This window comes from Bufo gargarizans, chromosome 5, assembly GCF_014858855.1.
Source record: "Bufo gargarizans isolate SCDJY-AF-19 chromosome 5, ASM1485885v1, whole genome shotgun sequence".
NCBI classification, from domain to species: domain Eukaryota; kingdom Metazoa; phylum Chordata; class Amphibia; order Anura; family Bufonidae; genus Bufo; species Bufo gargarizans.
This window is the reverse complement of record NC_058084.1, coordinates 307,477,869-307,494,598: the sequence shown is the minus strand read 5'-3', so window position 1 is coordinate 307,494,598 and position 16,730 is coordinate 307,477,869. Positions and strand designations below refer to the sequence as shown.

Genomic DNA, 16,730 nt, shown 5'->3' with positions numbered 1-16,730 from the left:
TTACTTCTGCTCTTATGCTGAAGTGCCTTGTTTTCATCTGATCTCAGGCTAATGACGCACATTACAATGAAGCCTGCTCTGCAGAAGCCTCGGCTCTTTTGCTAACTTGACTGATCCATTCAGACACGTAGTATTGAACTCCTGAATAGCTTATTAGAGGATGCTTGAGTAAATTTGGTAGTCAAAAACAACACCCTTTGTACCGCTATTCCATTGGCCTCACTGCAGATGAACAAGCGGCTGGATTGTCCTGTATGGGCAAAAGGGAGGGGGAGATGATGTTTTATCACAGTGATGGGAAACAGAAAGGGATGAGTGGAATTGGAAGCATTTAGTGAATATGCATAAAATTTGTCCTTGTATGAAGAGCCTGCTGATAATAGTTCGTAGGGAGGGACATGTTTTGGAGAGTATAACAAATTTTTGAAGGTTTTTCCCACATTTAAATTTCTTAACTTGAGTTTTTAAAGAAATTGTATCATGCATGGATGTGTCAAACTCTGCTTATACCCTTTCCAAAATATATCAATGGTACCCCTAAAAACATGGCCACTGACCTTCGCTGGTCAGTATATTTGCCCCATGTTCTCAGCATATCTTTACCCCAGGGATCAGCAATCTTCGGCACTCCAACTGTAAAACTATATCTCCCAGCGTGCTCTGTTCTCTTCTATGGGATTTCCGAGAACATCTGAGCAAGTAGGCATACTGGGAGTTGTAGTTTAACAGTTGGAGTGCTGAAGGTTGATCACTCCTGCTCTACTCTTTTACCAGAACTTTATATATAAAATGTCATTATTCTAGCTCCCACAGATATTCAGGAGCGTCAAACATCTATGTATTCATACAAACACAAGCAGTGCCTGTGGCAGCTTCAAAGGCAAGCAAACATTGGATTATGTGACCTGAATGTAAATTGTGACTACCTGTTTTTTGTATTTGCCAAAGATTGTCAAGGAGCCTCACATACTCTCAACGGGGCAGCCGAGTGTCCTGTATCAGTTTGATAGGAGTTCAGATACTCTGGCAGAGACTGTTTATGTGGGGCACACTCTAGCAGAGACTGTTTATGTGGGGGGAGGGCACTCTAGCGGAGACTGTTTATGGGGTTGAGGGCACACTCTAGCTGAGACTGTTTATGGGGTTGAGGGCACACTCTAGCTGAGACTGTTTATGGGGTTGAGGGGACACTCTAGCTGAGACTGTTTATGGGGTTGAGGGCACACTCTAGCTGAGACTGTTTATGGGGTTGAGGGCACACTCTAGCTGAGACTGTTTATGGGGTTGAGGGCACACTCTAGCTGAGACTGTTTATGGGGTTGAGGGCACACTCTTCTAGAATCATTCAAAGTTTCCAATGCTCTAACCTTTTTTTTTTTTTTTTTTTTTTTTTCCTATCCAATGACACTCCCTGGATTATAAGAGATTTCTGTAAAATATTTGGCTTAAGTATTTTATATACAGCAATTGTTTTAGTTAAAATGTACTTTTTTATAATTTTGTTTTCTTTCTGATTGTGTACATGACTGACTTTTCTTAAGCATACCATGTAGAAACTTGGGTAGTTCTATGTACATTGAACAGTTAAACTTGAACTCAGTAGGAACAGAAGTGGTGAGCTGTGTTGGTGCCAGCTGACCTGTCTCGGTGCCCATCTACAGGTCGTTGGTTTTGTGTTCAGTAACACCTCCCTCCGGAGGTTGGCTTGTAGAGCACATATCTACATCAGATAGGCTTTTCTCTAGCGGTGCACTTTACAACTGCATGGGAACACCTTTCTTCTGCGTTATTTTTACAGTATTTATACTTTGCATAACTCGTAATTTGCCTATTTCCTCACCACAAATTATTGTTCAGTTTGTTATGGTTTAGTTTCATGACAGTATTATCTGGTACAATAAAAATAATAATTAGCTTCTGTTAATGCAAGAAATGATGTATGAATGATAATTAGAATACCCACATAGTGACATTTTGATCTTCTCTCATTGGGGAGTCTAAGATTAGGAAACTAGGTCTGCCACACCCATCCTTACAAACCGAACACTATTGTCAGTGTGCTCTGGGGTTAGTTTTGTATTTAAACTCCATTTACATGTATAGGACTAAGCTGATACCAGACACCAAGCAAGAGTGGCAATTTTTCCCTGAACAATAGTGTTGGTGTACTTTTATTTTTTAATCATGTAGATTGCCTGAAGATAGACAATTGTCTATCTCTTTTGGCTTTCCCTTATCGGTGGGTAGTGGGTCTATTGTAGACTGTTATGGACTGTAAGTTTTTAATTAAAAAGAAATAATAATAAAAAAAAGGGTTCCATACCATCCAGACTTTTTATTTTATTTTTTGTCACGTATCAGTACACACATTTTACCCACTCGGACTGAAAACCATGTACTGAATATCTTATTGTAGTAGCTAAATTGCCGTGTTTTATCACTAGTGCTTCTTCTGTGTCAGAAATGTGCAACTCATGAATGTCAGATTCCAGCTTTGAACAGTATTGTCATTCATCCCTTTCACATTATTTACGGAAGACACTGATCTGAATACAGGTACACCCAACTTTAGATCTGAACTTATGCCCTTCCAATACCTCGCCATGCGTATCAGAATCCTGTTTCTTCTAAAGATATAATCAGAGGTTCCTTGTCTAGATGGAAATACGGAAACCAAGTAATTTTCTAATGTGATGCTGGGCAGAGCTAGGAAGACTATGGTACAACTGTTATCCGTTGAAGTTCCACGTTAGGCCTATACTCCCTTTATCTTGTGGTCATGGGGGGCATTTCATCACTGCTTGTTGGTTGCATCACTTATCTAAGGCTTCATTCACATCACCGTTCAGCCTGGGGCAGGAAAACAGAGGATGGATTTGTCACATAACTGAACCGAACAAAATCCACGGTCCCCATAGACTATAATGGGGTCAGTTAGGTTTTCGCTCAGAAGATGATTTTGGAGTGGAGACAAAAGTTGTGCATGCAGGACTTTTGTCTCCGCTTCAAAAATCTTCTGAGCGGAAACCTAACTGACCCCATTATAGTCTATGGGGCCCGTGGACTCCATTCGGCTCCGTTATGTGCCGAATCCGTCCTTTCCGTTTTCCAGCCCCTAAACAGGGCAGGAGAACGGAAAGGCTGAACGGTGATGTGAACGAAGCCTTAATTAGTTATTAGTCCAAAAGTTAATCATCAGTTAAACCATAGTTATGAAGCGAGACTGTGATGGGACTGTGGGTGAATTGAGAAGATCAGAAAGTCTGCTAGTAACTTGGTGGGAACTGATGAGGGTAAAATGACTGTTTTGGTGATATTGTAAGAAGTTGGGAGGCCTGGTGAAGACTGGATCAGTAACCTTTCTTAATTTAGTGAAAAATTGTTAAAATGCTAAAATACCATTTATGGAAACTGATTATGTGTTTTTCTTTCCAGTGAATGTTCTAGTAGTACTCCACCTCAGAATGGCTCTTAACTGCAAGTGAACTGGGGGAAAAAAAATCTTGACTGCCTTGTCAATTTTTGTTTCAGGAGAGCCTAATGGAACCAGCATGTCTGATAGGACTCAACTTTCTGGAACATACAACGTACGGAAAGGAAAGATGCAGTTACCTGTAAACCGATGGACAAGACGGCAAGTTATCCTTTGTGGAACCTGTCTAATTGTGTCGTCGGTCAAGGAAAGCCAGGCTGGAAAGATGCACGTTCTACCTCTGATAGGCGGAAAGGTACGTATATATCTTACTGTATTAAGAACCTGCCAAGATGGAAACTGCTTTGTATTCAGTAACATACATCTACAGAATTTATAATCCCACTGGTTATGTACTCACCCGAGCGCCTTGGCTTCCTCACGTTATACTAAGCATTGCTATGAACATTGTATATGCAGCTATACTAGGTATTACAGATCAATCCAATTGACTTCAATTGCACTGGGCTTTGGAAAGGCCTTGTGACCATTGGACATGTCACAGGCAGAGGAAGAAGCTGTAATGAGTTCTGCAGTCCCTTTCTGCAGTTGACTGGCGGGGGTGACGGAAGTCAGGTCATCAATGTTTAACCTAGGAAAACCCCTTTAAGACTCCTGTACTTAATGTGACAAAAAATGTTCATTGGGTAACCCACTGGAATTCCAGAAAAATATCTGCCCCCCATGAACATTACTTGCATGCTGGACAACCCCCAGAAATATTTACATGTACAGTTGTAAAATATATTGGTAATTTTGTTATACATTTAGACATGTGAACATACCCTTGCAGTTATACATTTAGAGGACCTTTTAAACAGGAGAAGTGGACAGGGGTGTAGCTAAAGGCTCATGGGCCCCGTTGCAAGAGTTCAGCTTGGGGGGCCCCCCTTCCCTCACTGCTTTGTGGCTAGGGGCAGGGAAGCACATAGCCTTCGTGCTGGCTGAGGAAAAATGGAAACTGCTTCCCCCCCCCCCCCCCCCCCATGCAAAATTCTTGACCAAAACCCTTCCCTCCAGCCAGAGGTGTAAATTGACAGTCATGCACTTTCTAGAATACTGTTGCCTTATGTGGCACAAGGGACTTTGGGCCCCCTCAGGCTCCTGGGCCCAGTAGTGACTGCTACCTCTGCACCCTCTACAGCTACGCCCCTGTTTCATGTCTAACCCCAAATTGTGGGGGAACATTTATCAAGACTGGTGGTTCCTATGCCAATCGTGATCTTCTGTGCGCTGTAATGAGATGAGCCTAATTTATTAGGAGGCAATAAATTGGACACATCTCTTCCATGCGCTGGAAACTGAAATAAACAGTAGCAATGGGCTGGCGTAGACTTCAGCTATAATTTACGCTAGTTTCTGGTGTAACTTACAGCAAAATTGGGCTGCTGGAGGCCCATCCCCTTTTTCTTGGCTCTCTTGAAATGTGCTGAGAAGTGTAACAATTCACAAATAATGCTATGTGCCATAATTTAATGCTTTTTATCGCCACTTTCGTGTTGTAATGGCCTTAATAAATGTTCCCCGACGTGTTCCCTTGTTCGCTTTCCTTATCGGCTTCTGTTTAGAATGGCTTTATAACTATATATTGTTTCATAGGTTGAAGAAGTTAAGAAACACCAGCACTGTTTGGCATTCAGTTCATCTGGTCCTCAGAGTCAGACGTACTATGTTTGTTTTGATACATTCACAGACTACTTGAGGTGGCTTCGGCAAGGGTCCAAGGTAAGACTATAAGTTGATGGGTCACAAAAACTCTTAAGTCTATTGGGGTCATTTATCAAACTGGTGTAAAGTAGAACTGGCTGCCGATGGCAACGAATCAGATTCCACCTTTCATTTTTGACAGCTCCTTTGGAAAATAAAAGGTGAAATCTGATTGGTTGCTATGGGCAATATAACCATTTCTAATTTACCCCAGTTTGATGAATGACCCCATTTGTGTTTGAGTTACACATGTATTCTAAATGAAAGGGGATTTTCCCTATCGGAGGGCAGCATAAACCAGTGACAGAGACCCTGAGTAATAATCCTCTGAAAAGAGCAGCGCAGCCATATGGAAGTGGGGGTACCCCATATCTATCATGTGATAGAAAAAAAGACAATGATTTGTGCACCCTACCAATATAGTTCTTAATGTAACACTCAAAAAAGGACAGTATGTAAAAGCAATTAAAAACACAAGGGACTGAAAAGTAATGAGACCCCATAGAATTGCCCTCCTGTAATAAGTTAATTGTACTACGCAAAGGCTGCCAAGTATGATCCATTGTTACCAAAAATACTACATGCAAAGGATCCAAGTAGGGCTACTTTCACACTAGCGTTGTTCGGATCCGCAAAAAATGCTTCAGTTACAATAATACAACCGCATGCATCCCTCGTGAACGGATCCGGTTGTATTATGTCTTATATAGCTAAGATGGATCCGTCATGAACACCATTGAAAGTCAATGGGGGATGCATCCATTTTCTATTGTCAGAGAAAACGGATCCGTCCCCAATGACTTACATTGTGTGTCAGGACTGATCCGTCTTGCTCCGCACCACATCAAGACAGAAAAACGCGGCTTGCAGCGTCATTCTGTTCGCGATGGGAGCGCAACCAAATGGAACGGATTACATTCTGATGCATTCTGTTTCATTCAGTTCGGTTTTGTCCCTATTGACAATTAATGAGGCCAAAACTGTAGCGTTTTCATCCGCTATTTAGACCCTATGACTGATCACAATAGCGGAATTGAAAACGCTAGTGTGAAATTAGCCTAACCTATACATTGTGCAGTATGGAAATACAATCAGTAAAGTATGTAATACACTATAAAGTACCTAATGCAAGTAAAAAGATCATAAAATGAAACCTAAATGCAATGCAAAATTATACATGGCCATGCAAATGGCTAATTGTGAAGCAGACCTTACCAAAAACAGAAAAACGGCAGCTATCCCTAGAAAAACTAGGAGAAAAACAGTGATGGCATGTGCAAGAGCAGCAAAAAAATGTCTTATCCAGGAGGCACCACTGGTGGAACCTCACATGTATCAATGCCAAACCTGCAGATTCTTCAGAAATTCCTTCCTCACTTACTTGGATGGACCCAGCTGTTTTCTTAAAATCCCTATTTAGCAGCTTTATCATGAGCCAAGCACTAGATTCTGTTGGAGAGCTTGGGAGTCCCAATGTTCACAAAACTCCTGGCTCTTCTCCCCCTTCCCTTGCTGATTAGTATGATTGGTAACTTTTTCTTTGGGAAATGAGCTATCAGTCATCGGTGCGGGCAGCCAGGAGCTCACAAATAACAAATATTAGGGCTCCTACAGTTCAGCAGAATTATCCAAGCGCTATGCCCCCATTGTTTGTGATGGGAGTACCCCTTTAAAAAGGACCTTTTACTTTACGTTACAATATTAGTACCTGGCAGTGTAGGGCATGAGATAGAGAGAGATAGAGAGATAGATAGATAGATATATATATATATATATATATCTATCTCTCTAATATATAGCATCGTTACAGGGAGGAGGAGATGGCCATGGTTCTCAAGGGGGGTCTCCTTCACCCTGGATGTCGCGCTTCTGAGACTGGGCAGCTCACAGCCAGGGAGAAGGAGACGCCCCTTGAGAAACGCAGCAGTCTCCTCCTCCCTGTACCGATCCCCCCCTTACACCGCCAGGTACTAAAATTGTAAAGTCAGGACCAGTGAAAGATCCTCCTTAGGCCTCTTGCACACAAATGCTTGTTTTATTTTTATTTTTTGTTTACTTTCAGTTTTTTTGCGGTTCGTATATGGACTATATAAGGAACCATTCATTTCAATAGATCCGCAAAAAAATAAAATAAAAATGAAGGTACTCCGTATGCCTTCCGTTTTCCGTTTTTCCGTTCCGTTCAAAGATAGAACATGTCCTATTATTGTCCGCATAACGGACAAGGATAGTACTGTTTTATCAGGGGCCAGCTGTTCCGTTCCACAAAAAACGGAATGCACACGACGTTATCCGTATCTTTTGCAGATCCGTTTTTTGCGGACCGCAAAATACTGGAATAGCCATACGGTCGTGTGCAAGAGGCCTTAAAAGCATAGAAAGAGGAGAATGCCAGACCTTTTGTGTGACCCCTGCGGTAAATGTACTATAGGTTGGGGATCTAGTCTCTAAATTATGTTGTGTAATGTAATTTGATTTGCTATGTGTGTGAAAATGAGTGCATCGATTAATTAACGTATAATATGCAGATACATGGCAGCCAAGACCTCAAAACACATAGTAGAACGTGTACTTTTTAAGGAGAGCGCTGGTAACTCCTCTTTCAGCAATCACATTAGTCATTCTGGCACAGTTATAATTAATCCGCCAGCCAACAGTTTATGTGCGATCACTGAAATTTTTACGCCAGTGTGTTAGAAGTGGGCAGAACACGTGACTCATTGTAAAATCCTGTTTAATCTTGCTTTGGAAGACTAGTTGCATATTTTATACAGTAGAAGCGCTACTAAAACAGTTTACACCTAGTTCACACATGGTGATTTTCACTACAATCCTCCTGAAAGTGTAGGACGTCATAAAGGCTGCCATATGTGTATATGTCCATAATTATTCAGACGATCCAGGGTTTGTCTCACTTCAGCAAGTGTAGAGGAAGTTAATGCAAGGCACTTACTAATGTATTGTGGTTGACCATATTGCCTCCTTTGCTGACTTTATTCATGTTTCCATCACTTTATACACTGATCCTAGCCAGGGGTTATGGCCACCCTGCAATCCAGCAGCAGTGGCCGTGCTTGCACACTGTAGGAAAAGGCGGCGGACTCTCCATTGGCTGGGACTAGGGCTGCAGCTATCGATTTTTTATTTTTGTAAGCAAGTACTCCTAATAAGAAAAAACGAATTGAAAAACATTTTTCTTTATAAAAACTCATCAGCCCTCCCAGTGCCATCAGCGCCCCCCACCCCCCCCCCCCCTCCCCCAAGTGCAATCAGGTTCGCTTTCCCTCCTAGTCATAAGTCCCCAGCACCAGTGAAATAAAATACTTGCCTCTACTGTAGGGATATTGCCAATCTTCTATCTTCACTTTCACACACTGCACTGTCCCAACGCCACAGAGTCGGATCATAGTGCACATAAGCGCGCACTATGTCCTGACGATGTAAGTAAGTCAGGATCCAGTGCAACGTGGTGCCAGCCGGCGGGTGACCACGAAGCGGTGAGTAATAGCGAGCGATTCACTCGTGCTTTGTGGTCACATGACCCAAACGAATCCTCGATGCAAAAAATTAGCATCAAGGATTATTTTTTTTTTGTCGAGGTTACTCAATTTAATCGTGTAATTGTTTCAGCCCTAGCTGGGACTGTGCACATGGGCACGCATGCGCAGCAGCTCCCATCCTGGCCATCTTGTATCTGCGTTGCAGTGGAGGCCACAACCCCTGTATACGTGCAGTGTATATAATGTGATGGAAAAAAGCCAGCAAAGGAGGCAATACGGACAATCGCAAGTGCCTTGTATTCAGTTTGTCACTTGCCTAAGCGAGGCAACTCCTTGAAGATGCTCATTCACTTAGATGTTTGACCAAAGATCCCCCCCCCCCCCCCCCCCCCCCTAATTCCGTACACACTTTTTTCAGTGTGGAGAAGAAGACTAAGCTGAAGCCAAGCTCCTCTGGTGGCAACCAAAGAATAAAGTATATTAAATTCCAACATGCCTGTTCTTTCCTTTCCCCCATCAGAGCAGAGTTTGTCATCTTTTATCTGAGCACCTGTAGTAGCTCTTTGTTAGCATGTATGTTTTCAAAAAAAAAAGTTTCAGGTAAGGAGACCTAAATGTCATCCGTTTTATCAATGCAAGCTCCCTACGCCATTCTGCCTGTCCTACAGGGGTTTTCCCAGATTGTAAACTTGTGTGAGAACTGGTTAAACTTCCTCTCCACGTCCTTTCATTCCAAGGGGAATGTTTTATGTAAATATGACCTGTTCCTGGCTTGTCGTTTGCTTTGCTTATATTGTCATTTATGCAAAAAGAAGCAGTCCTAGCGCCATGATGAGTTATTCTAATACTAAAAATGGATTCTAACTGTCCCTTTATCGGAGAACTTCCTTATATCAAAAGAGTGTTTGTCTTTATTTCAGTAGAGGTCCAGAAAGGAGGCCAGGATATAGTAAGTATACAGTGCAGCCGGAAAAGAAGGTCCCTTGGCCCCTCAGGTGGAACAAAGCTCAAGGACCAAACTGAAAGGAGGTGCGGGGGGTTTCTAAGAAGGTCATTACGGTATTGACGCTGGAGAGTAGGGTAGCATCACACTCTGGACATCCCGTCCAGTTATTTCTGCCGTGATTATTGATCCTTGGCTTGTTCACATAGCCCAGTATGAACTTGTCTCCCACGGTTGTCTCTATGACACACCATTGATGAAGACCTAGAAATAGCAGTAATGCAGTTCATTGCATTATACAACATGTTTTAAGCGACAGCGTTTGCCTATTTCTGCGTGTCCCTGTGGTGTGCCCATTCCAGAGCGAAGAGGGCTCCGTGCTGAACACAGTATAAATAGAACAAAAAATGGATGCCATCCCTGATGCTCCGACCAGATCTAATGAAAGCATATCTTATATTGTTTTGTGTGACTATAATGTATTGGAAGGAATGGCTGGGTTTCCAGAAGACTGGCATACTGTGGGTGATTGTGTGAAGCTTGAGTAATGCCTATATGATTTGCCTTTCAGACTGAACGTGTCAGCACACCGCTAATGTTCCTCCTGCTGAGTTATACAGGGATTTGTCTGCAGCCTTTGCTAGAGATTGGCTTATTTATAGCCCATTATTCCAAGCCGTATGGATGGAGAATGAGTTTGTCTGCATTAGAAGCTTGGGACTCCCCAGTCCGTGCCATGAGAGTGCAGGATTTTATGTTGGCGCTAGATTTTGCAGTATAATTAGGATGGTATAGCGGGTATCTCAATTGCACTAATTTGCCAGCCTCTTCAGCGCTGCAGGGATTCTGTGTTTCTTCCCTCTCAGCAGCTCATCTACGGGAGAGCATGTGTGCTAGGCTGCCATATTATCATTTAGAAATGTAATTCCAATTATGCTAATGCCGCCTGAATAATGGAAGATGCCAGGGTAAAGTGGTGATTATTAGAGTGCTTCAGATTGCCAGTTGTGCTCTATTATCGGATTAAAACAACCAGGGGTTATCGGAATCGAATAAATACTGGCAATTTCCTTCTCCTTGCTGTCTGATTTTGGCAGATACTGTAGTTTTTATACGTCGTATGAATGCGCTTTGTATGTGCCAATTCACCAAACTGACAGTTTTAATCTAGCCATTCATTTATTTTTTACAGCTCCTATTTCTTTTATTATTTTGCCTTTTTGTATATTTAATAGGCTTTCTATCGAAGTCTTTTTTTTAAATAAAGAAAACCTATGGAAAGAGGATAAAAGGATAAGAAAACTGAGATGGTTACAGAAAGAGAGGGATAGGCAAACTGAGATCGGTAACAGAAAAAGGGCAGAAGAATAAGAACTCGCAGGATTGTCCGTTTTTGCGTTTCCGTTTTTTTTACTCTCGGCCTTCCCGGATGCTTAACTTTTTCTTATTTTTCTGTTCACATAGCCGTATGAGGGCTTGTTTTTTTAGAGGGACAAGTTGTACTTTCTAATGATACAATTTATGTTACTAAATTTATGCACATTGACATTTTGCATCCTTGATAGAAATTGATAGAACCCATCAATGGATCCTTCACAATTTATGGTTTAACAGAATGCCTGTGATCTAGGGACGGTTTGGCAAAAACTGTGGTCATATAGATATTTGTATGAAGGTTTAAAGAGGACCTGTCACCACTCATGACATGACTGTATTAATAGCTACATGCATTCCCCATGTAATAACAATTCTGGAACATCTATTCTTATGTCTCTATGTTGTGCCATTCCTTTATTATTCCTGCTAGAAGTTAGGAATCAATTGCCAGCAGTCTGCAGTAAGAGTATAGAGGGGTGGTAACAAGTTAGGGGAAGGGGGTGCACCTGCACAGTCAAAAAATGGCAGCACTGATTGGATAGAGTGAGACTGTGCAGGGAGACACCCCCAACTGGTTACCACCCCTCTGTACCCTTACTGCAGACTGCTAGCAATTCATTCATAACTTCTAGTGGAAATAATAGAGGAATAGCACAACATAGAGACATAAGAATAGATGCTCCAGAATTATTACATGGGGAATGCATGGAGCTATTAAAACAGGCATGTCAGGAGTGGTGAAAGGTCCTCTTTAATCATTGATAAATGACCTCCTGCGGGTACAGTTGTGTACTTGGCTTTTCTGCCTTTTAAATACTGTAGAAATAGGGTTTTAGTATAACAATGCTTTGGAATTTGGGTAAACCTCTGAGTTCTGTATAATCAGAAATGACATTCTTGTGGAATGTATGGATTGCAGGCCTGTGATGAACTAGATATTTTGGGCAAATCTAAAAATGACAGCCCAAAGTAAACATCTAACTTGAACTGAAAACTACACATGGAGGGATTCTTATTAATTTTGGAACATTAAAAAATGTATAGGTATATTTGATTTTATTGGTTTTAAATCTTAGTATACTGAAAAAGCATATATCTCTGTGAGACCTATTATAAAAACCAACCTGACTGATATTGTGTAAGTCACCTTTGCACCTCCCAAACCATTTGGCCCATCAAGGTAATGGAATCCACAAGACTTCTGAAGGTGTCATTTGGTATCTGGCAGCAGGTCCTGTAAAAGGGAAACTTTCACCAGTTTTCTGCTGCCCTATGTGATACCTTTCTCTTATAGCTAGCATGAACTCTTCAGCAATTTGTGTTACAGTAGCTCTTCTGTGGGATGGGACCTAACCTAGCCTGTGCTCCTCTCATGCATCAGTGAACGTTGGTCTCCTGTGATCCAGTAACTGGTTGTCCCTCCTTTGGCTATTTTTGATAGGTAGTAACCACTGAATACTGGGAACACCCCCCAAGACCTGTTCTTGACATTCTCCTATCCAATCATTATGATGATTCGGCCCTTGTCAGATTCTCTCTGATCCTTAAACTTGCCCTTTTTCCAACTTCCAACACATATTCAATAACTGACTGTTCATTTGCTGCTTGATATATCGCACCGCGAGTCATTCTGATGAGATAATCAATGTTATCCACTTTACCTGTTAGTGGTTTTGATGTGATTGCTGAACAGTTTAGAAATCCACATAATTGCAATTTTATTTGCCCAGAACATCTTTCCAGCATTACCATGGCAAAACTGCTGGCTTCGTCAATGTGAGAGGGCCGTGGTCCTGCAGTGATGGAGCCAGCGGCACTGCACATGCGCAGTACAAGCAACGTCACTGACAGATGGGGAGGGCGTTGGTGATGTTGCAGGGAGGTAGGAGCACACAGAGGAGTTAGCCAGCTCTCTGAAGAGGTGGGCTTCGGCTCTTTGAACAGTTGGAAACGCCCTGCTGGGCACTTTGTTGCTCATTTGCATATCGATCAAACTTCATTTTCTTGCGACACCGAAGAACACCAATGGTGTGTTTTAAACCATGTTTGGGTGCCCAGAAGCATGTTAAGCAGTAGTTATATAGGCAAAATATTGCTGACATATTTCCTCATTTTCATATGGATTAGGCTACATGCACACGACCGTGCTGTTTTTTGCGGTCCGAAAATCGCAGATCCGCAAAAACCGGAAGCCGTCAGTGTGCCTTCCGCAATTTATGGAACGGGCGGCCCACTGTAGAGATGCCCATTCTTGTCCGCAAAACGGACAAGAATAGGACATGCTATATATTTTTTTTGCGGGACCACGGAACGGTGTAACGGATGTGGACAGCACACGGAGTGCTGTCCGCATCTTTTGCGGCCCCATTGAAGTGAATGGGTCCGCATCCGAGCCGCAAAAAAAAAAAAAACGGTTGTGTGCATGAGGCCTTAAAAGTACTTTCTCTTCAGAAGGAAGCAAATGGATCGCTAACTAAGAGATCTCATTACATTCAGCTGATCTAGCCCTACAAGGCATTGTTCCTTGTTTAGCATTGGAGTTCCTGGTGACGAACTCCCTTTACGAAAATAGGATTAAGAGATGATTCCATATCCCATGCTTGCCTCTAAATTGTCCAGACTATTTGATATTTAACAGTTCTCAGCGATGGTTCTAAACTAGCCTTACATCCGTTTGGCATAGATGAAGTGGTGTTGAATTCCTTCCAATAAGGGTCCATTCATACATCCGTATGTGTTTTGCGGATCCGCAAAACACTGGCAATGTGCATTCCACATTTTGCGGACTGCACATCGCCGGCACTATAATAGAAAATGCCTAATCTTGTCCGCGGGCAAGAATAGGACATGTTCTATTTTTTTCGGCAACGGAATTGCAGACCCGGAAGTGAGTATCTGCATTTCCGCATCCGGGCAGTACATAGTGTGGCTCCATAGAAATGAATGGGTCCGCAATTCCGTTCCGGAACAAAATTGGAGCCCAAGTTTGTTTTCGGCCCTTTATTGTTATATATTTTTTTTTTTCTGCAACTGTGCTGAACTGTGTGCTATTTTTTGCTTGTTTGGCAGTGGGATTTGTGTTTCCATTATCTATCATTTGACCATAAAAGCAAAGAAAATATTGTAGAAATCCAAAGAAATCCAAAGGCGTTCTTCAGGATATTTGGGCCTCTCAGCTTCTTGTCTAGGAGAGGATCCATGTTTCGTAATTATCACAAATGAGCAGTAATAACATTTGTTTAGCGGTTCTTCTGGATGAGCCTCCTCTCGGTGAGATGCCGTCACGAGGCACTGCTGTAGAGGCATGAGGACTGAAAATGCAGTTTACCTTTACCCCGGTGCTAATTGTTTGTTCATGAGAAAATAATAACTGGGTTGATTAGTTTCTGGCCAAGGTCCACTTTTTTGTTGACTACGCGTTATTCCTGGCAAATCCTGTTAGGAATTAGACTGTGGTAGAAAACAGAAATAATCTTTCATATTGGAATCACAATACTTAAAATTCTTTGGACTAATAATGAGCAGCACAGAGAAGAGCTTCTAATTTAATGTCACTATAACGATTATTAGAAAAATTCCTAGTAGCAACAGGGACATTACCATTACTCCTAGAAGCTCTGCTCTCTCTGTAACTGCCGTGCCCTCTGCAAAGCATGACGATGGTCCTGTCATTCAATGCAGAGGGCGCGGCAGTTGCAGAGAGAGCCAAGCCCCTAGGTGTAACAGCAATGACCCCATTGCTCCTAGAGGCTCATTTGCAGCTATTAAAACTTTATTTTTCTGAGCAATGCGATAACATATGAACATGGGATTGAACACATGCATTCAGCTGACAAGTGAAAATGAAACGGGTCAACCAGTTATATAGGTACAAATCTGCTGACAGATGCAATTTAAAATATTTAGAAAACGTCTTCTGAACATTGTAAAATAATTAACCCTACTTAATGGAGTGATTGGCTGAGCAATCATTTCCTGCATGTTGAGAGGGACCAGAAAGTAGAGACTGACGGGGGCCAGGAAACATTGCACGCAACACTCTTCTCAGACTTTTATTTAAAAAATTAATATATATATATTTATTTATTTCTAAACTGGCAAGACAACCCCTTAAACGATGATAGATGAGATAACATTTTAGAAGCACAGAGTTGAAGATCTAAACAACATTGTTGTGTTTCATCCACAGATTGCATCTCAGCGTATCAGCTCTGTAGACCTGTCGTGTTGCAACTTGGAGCACCTCCCTGAGAATCTTTTCTACAGTCAAGATCTTACACATCTCAACCTGAAGCAGAATGCGCTCAGACTTAATCCTGACCCTGCCATTGAAGGAACACTTGATGACCTTCACAGGTAAAACTTGTAGGTTACCTTATTCTCTTGCAGGGTTTCCATCAAAACACCTTTATACCACGTCAGGCAGATATGACATAAATGTGTGATCCACCAAGAACCTGGAGTTTCTGGATGCTCCCTATGTGTTTGTTTTAGAAACGTTTTTGTACCCTCGAGAGCAGACTTTTGTAGTTTTCATTATTTTTCATGCTGACTGAAAGAAGATCAATCCTATTTTTGTATGTGGCATGGGTTAACTGCAAGAGACATTTCCATTAAATATTTTTATAACCCTATATTTGAATATTCTGTGTAATAAAAAAAAAGTGGATAGTATTCTGGAGATAATTTGTCACTCCATTTATTCTAAGCTCGGCAAATAGTGTTGCTTATTTTGCCAGCTAGACCATCACTTTGACCAGAGAGAGAGCCCCCCCCCCCCCCCCCCCCCTCCGTAGTTACTCAATTAGAAGATCACACTTTACACTAATCAGTGCCAATGCTCTTCTGTGGACATCTATACCTAGGCTTATCAGGAGAGCAATGGAGCTCTTTTTCTGTTATCTCAGTTCTACACCTAAGGTCCCTTTAGATGGGACAATTTTGTAGGCGATTGTCTGGAGAGAAACTTTTACATGCAGAGATCTCCTCCACAGTATGGGGAGGAGCCATTACTAATGCCATCACTGTTCTCTATAACCTTGTTTGCCAGGAGCAGAGCGTGTTTAGACCGCACGATCTGCTGCCAACAAACTGTTTCAGGTGCCTACACAAACTATTCAGTTACCTGACGAACATGCGTTTCACTTGGTCATCGGGTGGCTCCTTTACATTGCCAGTTAATCACTAACGAGCCTTCCTATGAACGCTTATTAGCAAATATCTGGCGGATTCTCTGCCCATGTAAAGTGCCCTCTATTCTTATGATTATTACCCTTCAGATAACATCTTTACCTCGCATAAGCAGTAAACTGATGACTAATAAGAGGTCTTATCGGTTCTGTTAACTGCTACAGAAGAACAGTGATTAGTATTTAATTTTAAATTGCACAGTACTGCTGAATTGAAAAGAACAAATGACCAAAAATTCTAAGTATAAAAAAAAAGTATGTGCATATTGAGTTAAAAAAATTAACCCTTTCTGATTTGAATCGTCCTTTTTAAGTTTGTTTCATTGTATAGAGAGTATCTGTATCCAGTGTCATGGGAAGGTCCAGCTTATGTTTTGCGGGACGATGCATTTTTTTGTGGCACCATTTGATTATGGTTCTTATTCTGTGGCTCAATACGATTGCATTGTTTTATTGCCTCGTGCGGAGCTTAGCAGGAAGCTTACCATGGCCACCCTGGGAACCTCCAGCAGGGCCATGGTAACCGATCAGAGCCCCACGAT

The 16,730-nt window shown here is 41.9% G+C and overlaps 1 protein-coding gene across 1 annotated transcript in view; it reads left to right on the top strand.

Moving 5' to 3' along the window:
* The window catches only part of PHLPP1 (PH domain and leucine rich repeat protein phosphatase 1), a 100,164-nt gene that overhangs the window by 35,957 nt on the left and 47,477 nt on the right, over positions 1–16,730 (top strand). The window contains exons 2-4 of the mRNA XM_044293365.1: positions 3,532–3,728; positions 5,072–5,197; positions 15,189–15,355. Coding sequence (XP_044149300.1) covers positions 3,532–3,728; positions 5,072–5,197; positions 15,189–15,355 — 490 coding nt within the window. The remainder of the gene's footprint in view (positions 1–3,531; positions 3,729–5,071; positions 5,198–15,188; positions 15,356–16,730) is intronic.